The 16,542-nt window shown below is 51.8% G+C and overlaps 2 protein-coding genes across 2 annotated transcripts in view; both read right to left on the bottom strand.

Annotated features, from left to right (window-relative positions):
- Window positions 1–948, bottom strand: part of LOC109381443 (transmembrane channel-like protein 3) — a 33,566-nt gene extending 32,618 nt beyond the window's left edge. The window contains exon 1 of the mRNA XM_019640101.1: window positions 871–948. The gene's annotated coding sequence lies outside the window, so the exon portion shown is untranslated. The remainder of the gene's footprint in view (window positions 1–870) is intronic.
- Window positions 949–2,000: 1,052 nt separating this feature from the next.
- Window positions 2,001–9,093, bottom strand: LOC109381446 (transmembrane channel-like protein 3). The gene is made up of 8 exons (XM_019640106.1): window positions 8,990–9,093; window positions 8,775–8,850; window positions 6,546–6,627; window positions 4,801–4,907; window positions 3,924–4,022; window positions 3,693–3,835; window positions 2,958–3,105; window positions 2,001–2,226 (listed from the first exon to the last, which is right to left on the bottom strand). Exons 1-8 carry the CDS (start codon window positions 9,013–9,015, stop codon window positions 2,065–2,067), a joined length of 843 nt encoding a protein of 280 aa, XP_019495651.1. The 5' UTR covers window positions 9,016–9,093; the 3' UTR covers window positions 2,001–2,064.
- Between the last annotated feature and the right edge of the window lie 7,449 nt (window positions 9,094–16,542).

The following is a 16,542-nucleotide window of genomic DNA, read 5'->3' as shown; positions in this document are numbered from 1 at the left end:
CATCCATCCATCCATCCATCCATCCATCCATCCATCCATCCATCCATCCATCGTCCTAGCTATCAATATACAAGCCCACATTTACACAACCAGCGTTAACTGACATAAAATAGAAAGAAGTATGGGAAAAGCTGACCTAATGTAGTCTCAGACTCTGAAAATCCCGAGCACTGAGGACCACCGGTAAGCATCACACACCGTCTACACTCTGTTTTTCAGATCCCACGGATGATAACCCTTTCCACAGAAGTGGCCTGAGGGGCAGCATTTGTGCTATTTCTGCCTTTCACATCTTCACAGGTACATGGAACCAAGCTCTCGGGACAACTGTCTTATAATAAATATTAAGAATTATAAAACAGTTCAGAAGCTTCCTCTTGGTAATTTTTCCTATTCATGGAACATTCACATAAATGGAGGGAAAAGATCTTTTTGAAAAAAGCCATTGGTGTGGGGCTGGCTGGGGAGGCATTATTTGTTCAGAAATTCAGAGACCACCCAAGTGTCCGAGAGTTGGGTGGAGGTGCTGCTGACACTCGCAGAGCAAGCTTGGGGGTGAGGTCAATTTCTGGAAGCGTGTCAGTGAGGGCATACATTTGAGAAAAGCAAAGCACGGGCAAAAAGACTCAAAGGTAAGAACGTGCAAATGCTTGAAGCTGTTTTTGAATCAAAGGCTCTCCTGATGGAGACCAAAGAAATTCCTTAGCCCAGCCCAGCATTGCCACTGGCTCACAGCCAGGGTGTCCTGTGCTCTAGAGCGAGACGACTGACGTTTGTCCAAGGGGTATCGGCAGCTGACCCACCTAGAAACGCCATGGAGATGGGGGTGGGGGTGGCGTGGAGAAGGGGAGGCGGCGTCTGTGCGGGTACCTCATTCTTTTCCCAGAGCGTCAGCTCCTTCTTCGACTGCTCCAGCTTCTGGGACCGGTCCACCACGAAATAGATGAGGTAGATGCTCCCCGCCAGCGAGACCAGCACCAGGATGTTGGCGACAACCCGGAGGCAGACGGTCACGGCTCTGTGGGAAGAGCAGGAGTGAAGACGGCCGGCACGCGGAGCGCTGCTCAGGCCACCGCAACGCACACAGGCCTGGGGTCCCTGTGACAGGCCCTGTGGGAAGCACCAGTCAGATGTGAGTTTCCCCCTTTCTCTTCCCCCACATCCGGTTCTAATGGCCCAGAGCGCCTCTCACACCGCTGTTTTCCTCCCATTCTGACCGAATCAGGAGCATTAGGATGTGTTTGTGGAAGAGGGATGAGGAACAGAGTTTCTGCTGCTGCGTCTGCTTGTAACCATGAATCACTGAATTAGATGTCTCTGAACCGGAATGGACTTAGGGCGGCTGTGGTTTTCAAATTTGAGAGGACAAATTTGCTTGGCAAGACCTGCTGGACACGTGGACTCTTGTGTCCCAGAGCCTCCCGCCCTAAATCGGGGTCGGTGCTCACAGGTGCCCCTCGCCCTCTGAGAAGCACTCATGGGTTCCATGCTCTCATTTTACAGGTGAGGAAGTCAAGGCTGAAAAGGTCAAGGTCATAGGAGGTGATGACTGGGGGTGGGGGGGCTCCAACTCATCTCCTGCCCCCCTGTGGAGCCCTCCCCACCACCACACCGCCGGCTTCCTCTCTGGGCTCCCTCCCTGTGCAGACTCATCACGGGGGGCTAAAGAACCAGCGAGGACATCAGACAGCACAGCTGTCTGTCCCATGGGCACAGGGTCATTGTCCCTTCCTGGGAAAGGCCCTGCCGTGTCAGCAGTTCTCTAGGTGAAGGTGGCCCTTAAAACCTGCAAAATCACCTTGGGAGGCTTGTCAACAAGAAACGGATACTCGTGTGTTGTGACTCAGCGACTGGCTGCTACATAAAGCTAGTCTTGCCTGGATGTAGCAGACTAGAAATTGGTGCTAAAAATGCTTCTTTTATTATCCAAGGAAAAGGACAGGAAGCTGGTCGACTTTAGACTGCTCATCCTGTCCTGGGGTCAGCGGGGGTGGCACGACTCCTAAATCCTGGCACTGGAAAACAACTGGCTTCCCACATGTCACGCCACTGGAGGGGTGGATTTTAGGGAGGAAGAGCTGCCTGATAACGTGTGAAAGTAAGATACATATTGTCTGGTGATTTTGGTACCAGAGTAAACCAGCTTATCAATACATTCAGCATGGGGAGGGTTAATACATACAGGTTTTTGCTTTTCTTCTTTTCCTGTTCTTCCAGTATGGCCTCCTTCAAGGAAAGACACACACGATGTGAAATGCTTAGCATCACTACGAATCATAAATCTTCAGAAATATTTTACGATTGGAAATGATTTATCAGTCCTCTCAATCATAACTTGGATGTCTGGACTTTACTCTGCAAGGTTTCACTGATATCAGTGCTTTCTGTCATACACCGATCAAAAAGGAAATCGGAGGTCGAGGGGAGAGAAGAGTCAATTCTGTAGGTAACGGAAGCTTTTCTCAAAAGGGGGCACCATTCAGCTGCCCGTTTGTTCAGCAGACCCGAGTTCTGAGGCTCTCACTGCACTGCCTGCGAAGCTGACACTGAAAGCTGACAGCCCCCATGTGTGTTTATTCATTTACATGTCGTGATCTACGTGCAATACAGGGGAAAGTCCATGAGGCCAATGATCCAAAATACACACACGGAAATGTCAGAAGGGTGAAATAAAAGAATAAAAATAAGTTCCAATTATGTCAATAAAGTTGATTGGGGAAGGAAATAAAAGAGAAGTTCCCGTATTTTCTTCCTGGATGTGGTTTGGGGTTGGGGCATGTGGGAGGCACTGTCACCTCACTTTGGCCCCATGGGGAGAGGGCCCCCCCCACGGGCGGCGGGGGGGGGGGAGGGCGCTGAAGAGCCGGACCTACACGCCCCTCTGCCCCTGCCTCCCTCCCACTCTCTCTCCCTCTGCACGTGCCTCCCTCGCAGCAGCCGGACAGGCCCTCGCTCACCCTGATGCTGTTCACGATGGCAGCGGTTTTGCTCTCCGCAGCCTCTGGGTTCCCAATGAGGTAGTCCCAGGCACAGAACACCCGCCAGCAGAAGGCATAGTTCTCACTGGAGGCGCTGGCCAGGCTCGTACGCGAGTTCTTAGCCATCCTGCAAAAGCAGAGCCAGGGCGGGTGTCACATGAGGGCAGGGTCAGGACAGGCTCGGCCACTCACAGGCCGTGAGCCGGAAAACACTGCCCCTGGGGAGCACGCAGGCTGGGCCCTGTCTGGTTCAGCCCCACCCGTGTCCTCGGCCAACCCTTCCCAATGGTGTGAACATGGCAACGGCCGGCTATCGGGTGAGTCCTTTATAAGAGGTCCCACCACTGTGCTGGCCAGGAGGTCGCTGAAGGTGTGTCGCCCTGGGAGCCAGCCCAGTGCATCTCCGCGCAGCTGTGACTGGGAATGAAATTCTTTCCTTTGAGCCGAATCACTCTTTGTGGAGTCCCTGCCCACTGAGGGTAACTTGACCCCACCACCGTCCAAAACAACATTAGCTGCATGGTTCCGGGCTCTCCAGACCCAACAGAACCTGGCACAGAGGAATGCGTGCTTAGTTGTTACTGGTTAAACGCATCAAGTCCCTTTTAGCTTTGGTCTCATCTGCACAATGGGTACAGGTACGCCTTAGCCTGACAGGGTTAATGAGCTCGCACACATCACTCCTGGCACACACCGAGAAACCGAGTGCCATACTTTTTCAAGAGGATGATGAAGCTGTACGCAAACACGGCCATGCCCACCAGGAAATATGCCAAGGGCAGCCGGTAGCCGGCTCTCCCGATCCGTCTCTCTCTGCCATAGTAGCCGTAGAAGAGGACTGAGTACTGGAGGTAACCCTGCAAGGACAGCGCTGGTGTCAGCTCTGACCCCCGTTCGCGCCAGCCCTCCAGACAAGCGTCTGGCCCCACCCCGTGCCTCACTCACCCCCAGGGACCAGACGGTGTCCAGGTCCTGGGCAGATGCAACCTGAGCCTTGGGGATGGTCTTGCTGGCTGTGCTTCCAAACGGCTGGCCTGCAATGAGCTGGAGAGAGAGCGAGGACGTCATGTGGGCCCCTGGGTGCGAGGGGACCCGAGGGAAAGAGGCGGCTGACCTCAGACCCTGGGAAAAGGCTGCATGAGAGCGCTCTCTAGCGGGTGGGTTTCTGCTGGATCCTCACTGATGAAAAATTAACACGGGTGGCCAGATGTTCGTTGCCTGATCAGGGCCTGCCTGGGTGTCCTCTCTCTGGCTGGACCTGGCTTCTACGGGTGGATGACTGACATCACTGGGTTTCTCTAATGGCTTGTGAAATGGCCCCGTTTACTTCGTGAGGATGCAGTCCAGTTGAGACGGATTTATTTTAGCACACTGTCCACAAACTGGCCCATAGGCCAAGTCCAGCCTGCTGCCTCTTTTCGTATAGCCCGACAGCCGAGAATGGTTTTTCCATTTTTAAATGGTTAGAAAAAAAAAACAAAAAAGAAGAGCAAGCAATATTTTGTGACACAAGGATTGTATGAAATGCAAATTTCTGCGTCTGCACGTGACACTGCCCGGGAGCACGGCCACCCCTGGCGGTGTCTGTCCGAGCTGTGGCTGCTTCCGCACAACGGGGCAGGTGGGCGTCGCGACCGACACCACGTGGCCCACGGACCCTGGCGTAGGTACTGTCTGGCTCGCCTCCGACAAGCCTGCTGCCCTGCTGGCGACACACAGGTTGCCCTCCACACGGGGACAACCAGGGTGGCTGCCTCACGGTCCTGCTCGAATGGCTTTCTTTTCCACCGGCGGCATTCGCTTGTCCTGAAACAGCTCTTACCTCTGGAATGATGACAAAAGCGCCGGTCATGATGGCGAGCACAATATTAATTCCAAACAGCCATCTCAGGAAGATGAAGTAGGAGGCAACGCCAGATCCGAAGTGACCTACAGCGAGAAACAGAAATGAGGACAAATCAGGCGGGCCTCTCCCGGTGCCAAGCGTTCTCCCTGCAGCATCGCCGGAATCTCCTTATGAAAGCCCGAACTGCACCCATCAGCATGACGGCCTAACAACGGTCGTTCACATGGGTCAAAGTGCTCACTCATGTCTACCAGTTACTGAGGCAGAAAAAAATCCCTAATGAAATAATTGTCCTCGTGTCACAGTCCTCTCAAATGCTTTTATCCAATTTATAACATTTTGTGGCGGTTCAGAAGGATCAGCATCTTTCAACAATTTGACATAGTTCTTTTTTTATTTTGCATTACTTTTGGGAATTCCAAGGACTCCTCTAAGGTTTCTTTTGTCTGAATTTCAAGATAAATAATTTGCTAATGTTAACATTAGCAAAACAGGGTGAAGGGGTTACAGGAACTCTCTCTTTGCAACTTTTCCATATATGCAAACCTATTCTAAAATAAAAAGTGCATTTAAAAACAAATTTCTATTGAGAAAATAAGGGAGCATAGAAGAAGTCAGGTGAGGATGCCAGTGACAGATTTTCCCCTTACTTAAAACAAATAACCGCTCTTCAATTTTTTTTCAAATCTAGTTTATGTTTGTCATGATAAATAGGAAAACACAAAACATCATAAAGAAAACACACACAAAAAAATACTTATCCCAAATCAATAAATTAAAATCACTACTGGAATTGGTTTCCAGTACTCTTGTATACTATTATTGTATAAGTTTTTTATACAAAATTGGCATCTCTCCATAGCATGCATCTTGCACTTTCAACATACGACCAGCACTTTTTCATGCAAAAATGCTCTTGTATAAAATGAATTCTATTCTTGTTCCATTGAATGACTTTCCCATAGCTCATCTAACCCACCCCCCACGACTGGACACGCAGAAACTCTCCAACTCTTCACCAGGTAGGTACGTCATCACCCGGGTAACCTGCAGCAAGTCATTTCTGCCTCAGGTGAGGTTCCGCAGAGGCAGGGTCTGAGAAACAGAGAAGGTGCTCTGGGGAGAAGGGGGTGCTCTGGGGAGAAGGGGGTCCGGGGAGATGGGGAACGGGCTGTGCCACGAGGCGGTCTGGCTGCATCCGGCTCGGCCTGTGCCCGGGGGGAGGGAGCTCTGGGGGTACAGCACAGAGGGGTCCCCCTTTCAACGCCCCTCAGTCAGTCCCTGCCTCAGGTAGGGCTGGGCGGCCAGGCCAGGTGATGCGTGCCCCGCACCTGCAGCAACAGTCCAGGCCCCTCTCCAGGGGACTCCTCTGGAGAGGGGGGCAAAGCAGCAGCTGCGAAAATGCCCATGTGTGTGCTTTTGTTTTGCAGTTGCCCATGTGACGCTCTTATTCACCCACCGTTTTTTACTTAATCCTTTGGGGTTTGTGTGGTGTCTGACAAAGGAACTGACAAAGCCACAGGGGAACGTGGGACTGTTTCCATCCTGGGTGGTGGTGGGCACAGACAGCGCATCCCCATCGCCAGCCGGGTCAGCACCATGTGGGCCGGTGCCCCCGGCTGCCCAGTGGAAGGACCAGTAGGCGCCAGACCTCGGTCGGTCCCGCTGTTGGTCGGACGCTAGGGCTGCACCCCGCCCCGCTCCCCCAGGCGCCAACTTACTCTCGATTTTCTTTATCCTCATTTCCCAGGGGATGAAGATGACCACGAAGTTACGGGCAAGACGCGCCAGCTTCCGCCAGAGCTGAAGGAGGGAGTGAGGTTAGAGAACTGTCCACTTGTGACCACGGCACCGGTTTTGGGCACGGGGGCCCTTAGCTGAGGAGGGGCTCTGACACATGTCTGACACCTTCATTTTCAGCTCAGAGGTGTTAGGACCAAGCAGCCCCCCAGTCTGCTCCGCGCTCCTGCCCAGGTGAGGGCACCTGCTCTGGGCTAGGAGCTGTGGTGTCTACACCGAGGTGCGTGTCCTTTAAGGTCTCAGCTTGCCTTCTTTCTACCATTCCTGCCGGGGGCACGACTGAGGCCTTGAGGAGTGATGCCCAAATGCACCTACCTGACCCCACTTGGAGGGGACTCAGGAAGCCATGTGGCTAACTAACTTCCTAGGTGACCTCAATTCCCTCCCGGTTGAGGACCAGAGTCTAGAATGTACCCTGAAAATGAGCACCCCCACTGGGTGCCCACCATCCTCTCCTGGCCGAAGCTGCCAAAGTAAGGTCTGGAAGTTTGTCATGCAGGTTTCACACAACTTCTGGAAGTTCAAAGGCCTGTTTTCTCCTCAAAGGAGAACACATCAGACTATGCCCTCACACTGGCCCTGCTCCCCCATAACACTGGCAGCTTGTCCATCTTAACACACACACCTCTGAGTTTGTGTTGGAAACAAATGATATCACTGCAGAAAGGAGGGTTACAGATGTAATTACAGCGTCCTCAGCTACAGCACAGACACGTGGATAATGTCATTTTGGACGTGTCTGCTAGGGCTGGGCGGCTGCTTGTAAAGGAGAATCTGAATTTTTTCAGGAGCTGGAGTTGGTCCTGATCCACTCATGATTCCAGACCCAACTCCCGTGAGGATGGCACACAGCTTCTCTGTTCCCAGAAAGACGTGTTCACCCCGTAAGCTCCCCACAGTGATTTCTGGGCTCTTATAGGCCGGGTGCATGGTGCCTGGTTCGCATCTCCTGTTTTGTGCTTCTCCAGCACACAGAGGAAGACCAGCGCCCCCAGACCTGCCATCCGGATGAGTCCAGAGGACGGGTGCTCGCACACCCTTTGGGGAGGGTGTGGGGTTGGAAAGATGGGCGTCTCGGGCCCACTGTGGAGTCCCGAAGGGTAAGAAGCACTTGGGCTGTAGCCATGCTGCACCTCCGTCTCACTCTGTGCCCCTGGGAAACGGTGGTTTTCTGTCTTTGGGTTTCCATTTCTTCATCTCTACAAGGAGCAGAATTCATCCAGGGCTGTTCAGAGTGCTCTTTAAATTCAAAACCGTGTGAGAATTTCAATCCACGGGACAGGCTGAAGCAGAGGCAAAGACGCCCCCACACCACTTCTGGGGCTCGTTTGAGGAGCTCAGTGTTAAGGACCACTGGAATGAATGCCCCCAGCACTCACTCTGCTGAGGAGTCTACACTAGCTGTGCTGGGGGAGCTTCCTAGACACAAAGGGGATTGCAAGTCCTGAGACCAAGAGTCGGGAAGGTAAAACACCACGCTTATCTGATGATGCAACACCGAGTCTCCAGGGCAGAAGTCACTGCAAACAGTAACTACTTAGCAACATGGAAAAGTCCTTACGCTATGGTGTGAAGTGAAAAAAGATGTCAAAATGTGTGTCTGCCGTAATTACTCTGATTAAAATTATGTATTCAATGACTGAAACATGAGATTATTAAAAAGACACTCCACTGGGAAGCCAGGAGGGTCACAGAAGGAGATGTGATGTCTTCCTCTGTCTTCTAAACAGTTATGAAAATGACTGCAATGTCTCTGTAAGCAGATCATTTCAACATACACTAATGTTAACTGAACGGGAAAAATAAGAAACAAACACCTCAGCAACTGTATAATGAAAGGGGTGTTGGGCTACACCTGTAACTTTTCCGTTACAAGAGACACAATGAATAAAATCTACACATGTAGGATTCAGTCAGGGAAGGTGCTCAACCGTTCTCTCAAGGGAAGAATCCACTTCTGGTAAGTTAGACCTGCCTAGGGCCACACAGCTGGTAAGTGATGGTATTCGGGACTAAAATCCCAGCTCGGGAACATGCATCCCACCACACTGCACTACAGCTGCTCGTGCCTGAGGTCACACCGGGGCTAGGCAGGTGCCACCCTCGAGACTGGGGAGCTCGGGGAAGGGGAGGGCACCTGTGCTCTTTACCTTGGCACCTGCTGCTTGGTAGCCGCGAGTCCTGGTCAGCCGCCCTTCAAACTTCAGCACTATCTCCTTTGCGCGTCTGAGAGGAGAGAGACGTGACAGTGAGTACGACTTGGTCACACTTACAGTCTTGGCAAAACATGTGGACCTCCCACAACAGAAACGGGCGGCCGACCAACACAGGACAAGGTGCTGGGGGAGGGTGGAGCCACGCAAACCTTTCATCTCCCGATATTCTGGTCATGGGAAAACTCGCAGCAGCTCAGACTGTGGTGACCAGAGGTGGAGGGTGTGGCAGGGAGAGCAGGAGGAAGGTGGTCCCAGGAACAGGCTTTTGGTTGTCAGGTGAATGAGTACCAGGGGTGTCATGTATGGCACGGTGAGGACAGCTGACACCGTGGGGTGGTAAAGCCTAAGGGCTCTCATCACGAGGAAATGTTTCTCTTCTTTTCTGTATCTATAGGAGATGACGGACGTTGGCTGGGCCTATTGTGGTCATCATTTCACAGCACATGCTGTACACCTCAGATTTACACGGTGATGCAGGCCAACTATTCCTCAGTGAAAGTGGGGAAACATGTCTTCTTTAACATGTAAAGTGGGGTATTTCATACAGAATGATGACTTAATACCCAAATCAGTTACAAGGGGGCTTCTAGAAGCCCTTCCCTTGTTGGCTGGAGTCGCGAGTTGGGAACTCCAGGTAGCGGGTGCTCACTTCTCACCTCCTCCACTGATCTTGGCTCCCCTCTTCCTGCACTCAGCTCTTAGACGTGAGAGTCAGACTTAGAAGCAGGTGGCGTCTGGCTCACGTGAGTGAGAAAGGTGTGTCTACACAGCCACAGACAGCCTGACTCAGCCCAAACCAAACGGCTGACACACTAGCTGATCACTTTGGTGAGCTGTCCCTCCTGAAAGGGTTAATATTGGAAAGTGGGCTGAGTTCATTGGGTGGATGGTTAGAGCCACACCTGAATGAACACAGGGTTAGAAAACACATGTTAGCGCCTGGGGACAAGCTGAAGTCAAACCCTCCGAGGTGAATGTCACGGTCGAGGTGACCTCACCCGGCACAGCACTGGCGGGATCCCCACTGCCCATGGCTGACCACCCTCTGCAGGGCCACACTCAGTGTCGGAGCACTGTGCTTCTCTGAATCATTCCGTGTGTGCATCCCAGCCTCCCAGCAGCACTCCCGGCTCCGCGTCCTTCCTCGCGAGACACAGGAGCGGGCAGGCTCCTGCTTCCTCAGGCAGAGTGATCCCTTCCACACATGACCGGACCAAACCAATGCTGGGGTTTGCACCTCTGCGCCCACATTCCAATCACCCCAGACTCTCAGAACCAGACACGCAGGCACGGGTGAGGGCTGACGTCCCAGCCTGAGAGCATCCGAAATAATTTATTTCACTCTCTGACAGCGAAATAATTTATTTCACTCCTTAGTTATAACATTTTCTGCACACTCACCTGTGCCAAGCATGATGGGCACAGAGGCACATAAGACAGAGTTGATGCCTTCAAGAGCCCACAAGCTAACGGGGCTGAAAGGGCCCGAGGTGACAGTGACCGACAGCAGGTGAGGCGAGTGGGTGGCAGAGGGTGTGCTGTGCCGAGGCAGCAGGGAGGACCAGACCTAAACTCGGTGAGCACAGGCCCATGTAGATTCCCACGGCACAGGCCTCTGCTTCCCCACACGGCAGACAGACACGCGCTGTGTCCTCCCAGACTGGTGGCTGCTGCCCCAGGATCAGAGTTACAGCCCTGCTGCTGTCTGTCAGAAGCTCCCGTGATCCCCAAGTCGTCAGGGTTCAGAGCTCTTGACCTGTCCACGACACCTCAGGAATCTCAGCCAGTGGGGTCAGTGACGCGCTGCTCCAGTAGCATCTCAAGGTGATGGGGAGGAGACGTGTGTGATAAGGGATGACAAATGCAGGTGCTCAGAGGACAAGCAGCTCTCTGAGAGCTTGACTGTTGGCCACCGCGCTCCCTCTGCCCTCGTCCCCACCTCGTGTGGGCCACCTTGGGGCTCTGGCTGAGCACGTGGCCAGGCAGCCTGGCAGAACGCCTGGCTTGTTCTTTTGCTTCTCAGGTGTTTTGACAGAAAAGTTCTCCTTTGCTCTGCTCTGCCTGCAGGTTGAAGCAGTTAAACCTTCTATGGTTCAGACAATCATTCATCATCTGCAGTTCTGTATGATTTAAAAATTCTGACAGAGCCCAACATTTTTTAAAGATAAACAGCTCCGAGGAGTCCGCTGGGAGAGTTTCTGTGTCAGTCGGGGTCGGGAAGCCCACGTGTACAGCTGTGTGTCCTCGGGGAAGCCACGTAACACCTCTGGGTCCCAGTCTTCCCATTCTGAAGAATGCCATCCTCACTTAAGGAGATGAAGGGGTGAGAGCTGGTCACAGACATGGAGCATAAACTGGAAACTTCTGAGAGTCAAGACTACAGATGGGATCTTTGCTACCCGGGCAGGCATCTGAGGGCAAGAGGCATCGTTGTCCTGACTGGAAGAACGGGGCCTGGAATGGAAATCTAACAAAGGCAGGTTGAGGGGAAGAAGTGCACGCCTCAGGGCAGAGGACGAGAGAAAAGGCCACCTGCTGGGCATCTGGACAGGGCACTGAACCCTAAGAGGGTGGTGGTTCTAACCCTGGCCACACGGGGGTGGGCGCCTGGTGATCAGGTCACTGCCTGTTTCTCCCGGGACGCCCACTTCTCAGGTCCATGGCACCGGCCATTAAGACACTTGTGCTGTGGTCCTGACAGCGGCGTCACCGATCATCAGTCACTCACAGGGAGTGACAGCTACACACCCATATGACGCTGAGCACGCGGGTGGTTTATCTACTTAATCCCTGAACTGCTGTCAGATCTCTAACTAGTACGAGAAGCAATCAGCCTGAAAGCACCTTGAGAATGCTGGGCCCTCCCCGCTGGCTCCGGACTCAGGAGGTCTGAGGACCACCAGGGCTTTCCGAGTGCTCGGCAGCCCGATGGCTGCCCACAGACATTTCTGGAAAGCCTGCTGCAGGAGGCAGGCACTCCTCTTCACCATCACGTCAGCTTTCAAGAGAAAGGAGCTGGTACTCAGAGAAATTAAAAGAACTACCCAGTATCACTGCTACTGATGGGTAGTGCTTGCATTCAGGCAACGTGTCTTCAAATCTTCAGCTCTTCGCCACCTAAACAGGCGCTCCGATATGAGTCTTGGTGTCACAGTCATCTGGCTTCCCACAAAGGCTTTTCTCACAGAGGGAGGTCATAGCCAGGCAGGTAAAATTATCATCTACTTTCACTTGGATTGTGGGCGCAAAGCGGTGCTATAATAAATCAGTTCCCATCTGGGCGGGTCATTGTGGGCAGTCACGCCCCAGGCCCCGAACTTCTCTTGTGAAAGGTTTTAAGCCAGCCCTGTCCATGGCTCCTGTGCAATTGTCATCAATTTGGCTCAAACACACTCTTGGAAAAAGTCTTTACAGGGCTGAATATTTCTTATGTTGGCAGGATTATACACCTGCCTCTAGTGAGGTTGGTTATTTTCTTCACCTCTAGTTTGGTCACTTCCAACACGCACACCTCCAACCCAGACACCCACAGGGAATGGGCCACCTGGAGGCCCTGCCTGGGCCGGGCGGACCCTCACACCTGGGACGTCTCACGCGCGTCTTTCTGCTGGCCGCCAGGACCGGGCAGGGCGGGGCAGGGGACGCGCGCCGACAACCGCCGACAACCTTACCGCAGGGCCCTCAGCTTCTGCCCCATGGTCCAGGGCCTGCTCTGAAGGGTCGCCATCAGCTCTTTCTGGAACTGTATGTTCTGGAAGATTTGCTCCGGGTCACTGCTGTCCCCCATTTCATCAGCATTAAAGCTGTCATCCAAGCTGCTGAATGGACCAGGGCACAAAGGAGGGAATCTGATGAGAACAGTGGCTTCCAGCAAAGACCCTGCCTGGGCAAGGCCAGCCTCTCACTGCCTGGGGGGTGTGGGTGGGGTGGGGTGGGGTGTCTGTGTGTAGGATGGGAGAGGCTGGGAGGAAGTGGGAGAATTCGGCAGGGTTGGCAACCCACTGAAACACTTGCACTGGATTCTGTTACTTGGGTGGGTCAGTGAAAGAGAACACTTCCCCAGCATAACAGAGATTTTCAGAAGGCGTCACAGAAGGGGAGAAGAGGGTGCTTAGCCACCTCCCTGCTCCCTAACTCTGGATGTAAAATAATTAGGAACCAAATTCTGTCGCCCAGAGACCCTTCCCTAGTCCCACTTCGGCTTATTTGAAACGCGACACGACGGAGGCAGAACAGGCAGCAATGTCTACGAACAAGTGACTAGCTAAGCCATTTTACGTGGGCAAATATTTCAAGGAGATAGTTATTTTCTAGGCAAATAATTTCTCAACATGTAGAAACATTTATTCCCAGTAACAGTTGATATGCTGATCTTAATGCAACGTCTCAGGACATAAGCGCATTGTCCTTCGGCTGTGTGATCAATGATGCGCTTAATAAAAAGGAAGAGAAAATAATTCCTTTGCTTTTCTCGAAACTAGATATTTCACTTACTTAAAGGGGGATTTTTCTCCAATTTATGGGGGGGTGTTTAATACACCTAACAAATATTTAACAAATCTGAACAGACACCCCCCACTGCTAACAGCACCCCCCCCACACACACTGTTAAAACCCACTGCTAACGTCTTTCCCAGCAGACACCTTATCTATTAAGAAGCTGTGTTACCTGCTCTCTGCTGACCGAGGACAGAGAGAAACAGACAAGCGCGGCTGTGGGTTTGGCCGGCGGGAAAGCCAGGCTGGGGTGCAGGTTTGGGTTTGGCTCCCCTGGTCAAGAAGTCGGTGGGGCCACCTTCCTCTGTGCACCTGCCGAGGTTGTGCAAGCACCTGGAACAGGCGCCTGCATTTTCTGAAGGAGCAGCGGGTGGATGGGCCTCTGTCCTCAGCTTCCCCTCCCCACACACCTGCCTCTCCGCCCTGCGGGTGGATGGGACCGGCTCACCTGAGCAGCAGAGACTCCTGGTACAGGTAGTGCTGGCTGGCATTCCTCCGGATGCTTCTGTGGCGCTGGGACGCCCTGGAGGGTTTCATGGGCTCCGGGGAGCTCTAGGTGTGAGCAGGGTGCGGGGAGCTCCAGCAGAGGCTTCTGAACTGCAGCCACAAGTCGCTCTGCCCTCCAGGTCTCAGAAGCAGGACGGCTGGTCTGCAGCAGATGCTAGAGCAGGGAAGAAGCCAGGAGGCCAGTCATGAATATGCATGCGGATCATGCATACGCATATTAAGGTGGCTGCAGCAGCTGGGACTGGCTGGAGTCTGGACACCCCACGCCTGGGACTTGGCAGCTGACCTAGGGGTCACCAAAGAGCCACCTCTGTGACCCCTTGTGCCTGGCACACAGGGCTCTGTGGCTTGCAAAGTGCTTTACATCGCTTACCGTGACTGGCGTCCACAAAATACTTTGGGAGAACGAAAGGCGTAGCTTATCTTTTTCCATTTTTACCTCTCAAAGAAAGGGCTTAGAGAGAATGAGATTCTTGAGCGTGTTCACACAGCGTCGTCTAGGAGGGGGAGTCATACGTTTTGTTTTTATGTGTTTTTTTTTCTTCAGCTTTTCTTCCTATTTTCAAAAAAGTCACACCTCCAGAAATGCTGATAGACTAATATTGTGAATACCGTATACTCTTCACCTAGATGCCCCGATGGCTAATGTTTTGCCACATCTGCTGTATTTCTAACTATACATGTTCCCCCCCCCACACCCCGCCGGCACCATTTAAAAGTAGGTTTCAGAAATAACGGCATGTCCCCTCTAAATGCTTCAGGTAAGAGGAAGAGTTTGAGAGATAAAGACGATCATACATATATTCTGAGAAGAAACCCTCTGCTGTAAGACGGGATGCCCAGCGGGTCCTGCTCCCTGGGCCGAGATCGGCGGCTCCTCTCGCCTTCCCCGGCCAGAACGGTCCCAAGTGCCCTTGTCACGGACAGGTTCTCATTTTTAGCCATTCATAACCACCGCTCACCAGGACTCTCTGCCCAAGACTTCATCCCCAAATCCAGGACTTCCCCACAGCTTCACAACATAAACCTCTATTTCTTCCTTCCTTCCTTCCTCCATGAATTAATCAGCAGATGGTCAGACAGCTCTCGCTGTCTCCACACACTGACTGGCAAAGGCAAGGCAGAACCCCCAGGCTCGGGCTCGCTGACAGGTTCAGGCCCAGGGCTCAGCGCACGGGGACAACGCAGAGGCTGGGTACCAGGGCTGGCCTTCGGTCTGAGACGGACCTGGGGGTCTGTGAGGCCAGGTCAGCTGCTTACCAATCTGCCTGAGGCCATCTGGATAAAATGTGTGCTTATCAGGTGGAAAAAAAAAAGGCATATAGCATAGGATTATTTCTAGCCCCTATGAACTTTTTTGGCATTCTTTTAGAGATCTTTACTTTTATGCGCTATTTCTGAGCATTTCAAAGATTTTTTTATCCTACTTTTTCTAAAGGCCCCTCTGCCTCATTTTGAAACATTTATTCGAACTCTGAAATATTTTATATTGATTTTATGCAATTTACTATTTTGAATATGTTTGTCTCTTCTTTGCATGTACGAGTATTTTACCAGCAGGCCATGGAGTGGAAGTTCCTATTTAAACAAGAAACATTCCATTTTCCCCCATTTCGTCCTCCCACATGCGTTTTTTTCCCCCACTGATGTTTTCCCTGCTTTTAGCATCATTTCTTTAGAATTAGTTTTCCAGAAGTGAAATGACTGGATCAAATGTATCGTCATTTTAAAAATTTCAGTACGCTGTCAAATGAAAGTTGCTCTCTTTACAGGTGATGTGATGTGTTTTTATAATTACTGTTGGTAAATGAGTTTGTTCCTTCTTTTTTCTGTTTTTTAGCTGAGTCATCCTGCCACCTGTTGGCAGCTCAGCAGCAGCTCAGCTCCGGCCAGGAAACGAGGTAAATGAGTTCTTAATGGGATCAAATTTGTCTGTGGACTCTTTATGGTTTCCATGGTAGGATCTAAAAAATTCCCTTTGAGGTGTCCCTGGCATCCACGTCAGTACTGTTGGTCACTCAGGGGACAAGGGACTCAGTATTCACTTCCCGGGTTCCTCCCTAAGCTGTTGGTTCCCTGGGCTCCCAGGGGCCAGGCAGGAAGTGCCTGCAGAGGATGGCAGGGGACAAACCGCCTGTAGGCCTGTGACTTCCTCTCAGTCTGATTAGAGGCGACAGATGAGCTGGATGATTTTAAGTTAAACCAGCATGTGTAGATACATACAACGACTAACAATTCTTCAAATGCTTACAATTGGAACATTTAAGAAACCATCGGATCCAACGTCAAAATGAGGTAAACTATTATTCCAATACCAACTGCATACAGGATCTTTGCAGTGGGAGAAGGAATGTGATGAAGGAAAGGGAGAAAGCACCAGTAAAAGGCCTATGTGTATAACATACAAATCCCTGTCAGCTTAAAGAAAAAAAAAAAAAAGAATAAAATTTTGTTATAAATCCCAGGAGGTTTTAACAGAAATCGTCAGATGGCTTAGCTTACAGGAACAAAAGCATTCATCCCCTCGATCATCAAGCAAAGACATTTTTTTCCACGGCTAAATGAATTCTATTCTGAGACATTAATATCCCTGAACACGCCCGCAAGTGTAATGTCGGAGTCCCATCGGCAATGCTGAGCTCCCTTTTCGAAGATACCAAGTTTCCAGCTCTGGATAGTACAAGACAGGCTTTTTCAT

This window comes from Hipposideros armiger, unplaced genomic scaffold, assembly GCF_001890085.2.
Source record: "Hipposideros armiger isolate ML-2016 unplaced genomic scaffold, ASM189008v1 scaffold_48, whole genome shotgun sequence".
Classification (NCBI taxonomy): Eukaryota; Metazoa; Chordata; class Mammalia; order Chiroptera; family Hipposideridae; genus Hipposideros; species Hipposideros armiger.
Note: the sequence above shows the minus strand (reverse complement) of the source record. Positions and strands in the feature narration are given on the sequence as shown.

Bases quoted from the DNA above. Each gene is read 5' to 3' on its own strand.
- LOC109381446 (XM_019640106.1), bottom strand. From the start codon at position 9,015: ATGACCAGAATATCGGGAGATGAAAG. The intron at 6,628-8,774 runs GTAAAGAGCACA...TCCCTCCTTCAG, and splicing joins ACCAAGCAGCAGGTGCCAAG to CTCTGGCGGAAGCTGGCGCG. The intron at 3,106-3,692 runs GTATGGCACTCG...CTGCTTTTGCAG, and splicing joins TTCATCATCCTCTTGAAAAA to GATGGCTAAGAACTCGCGTA.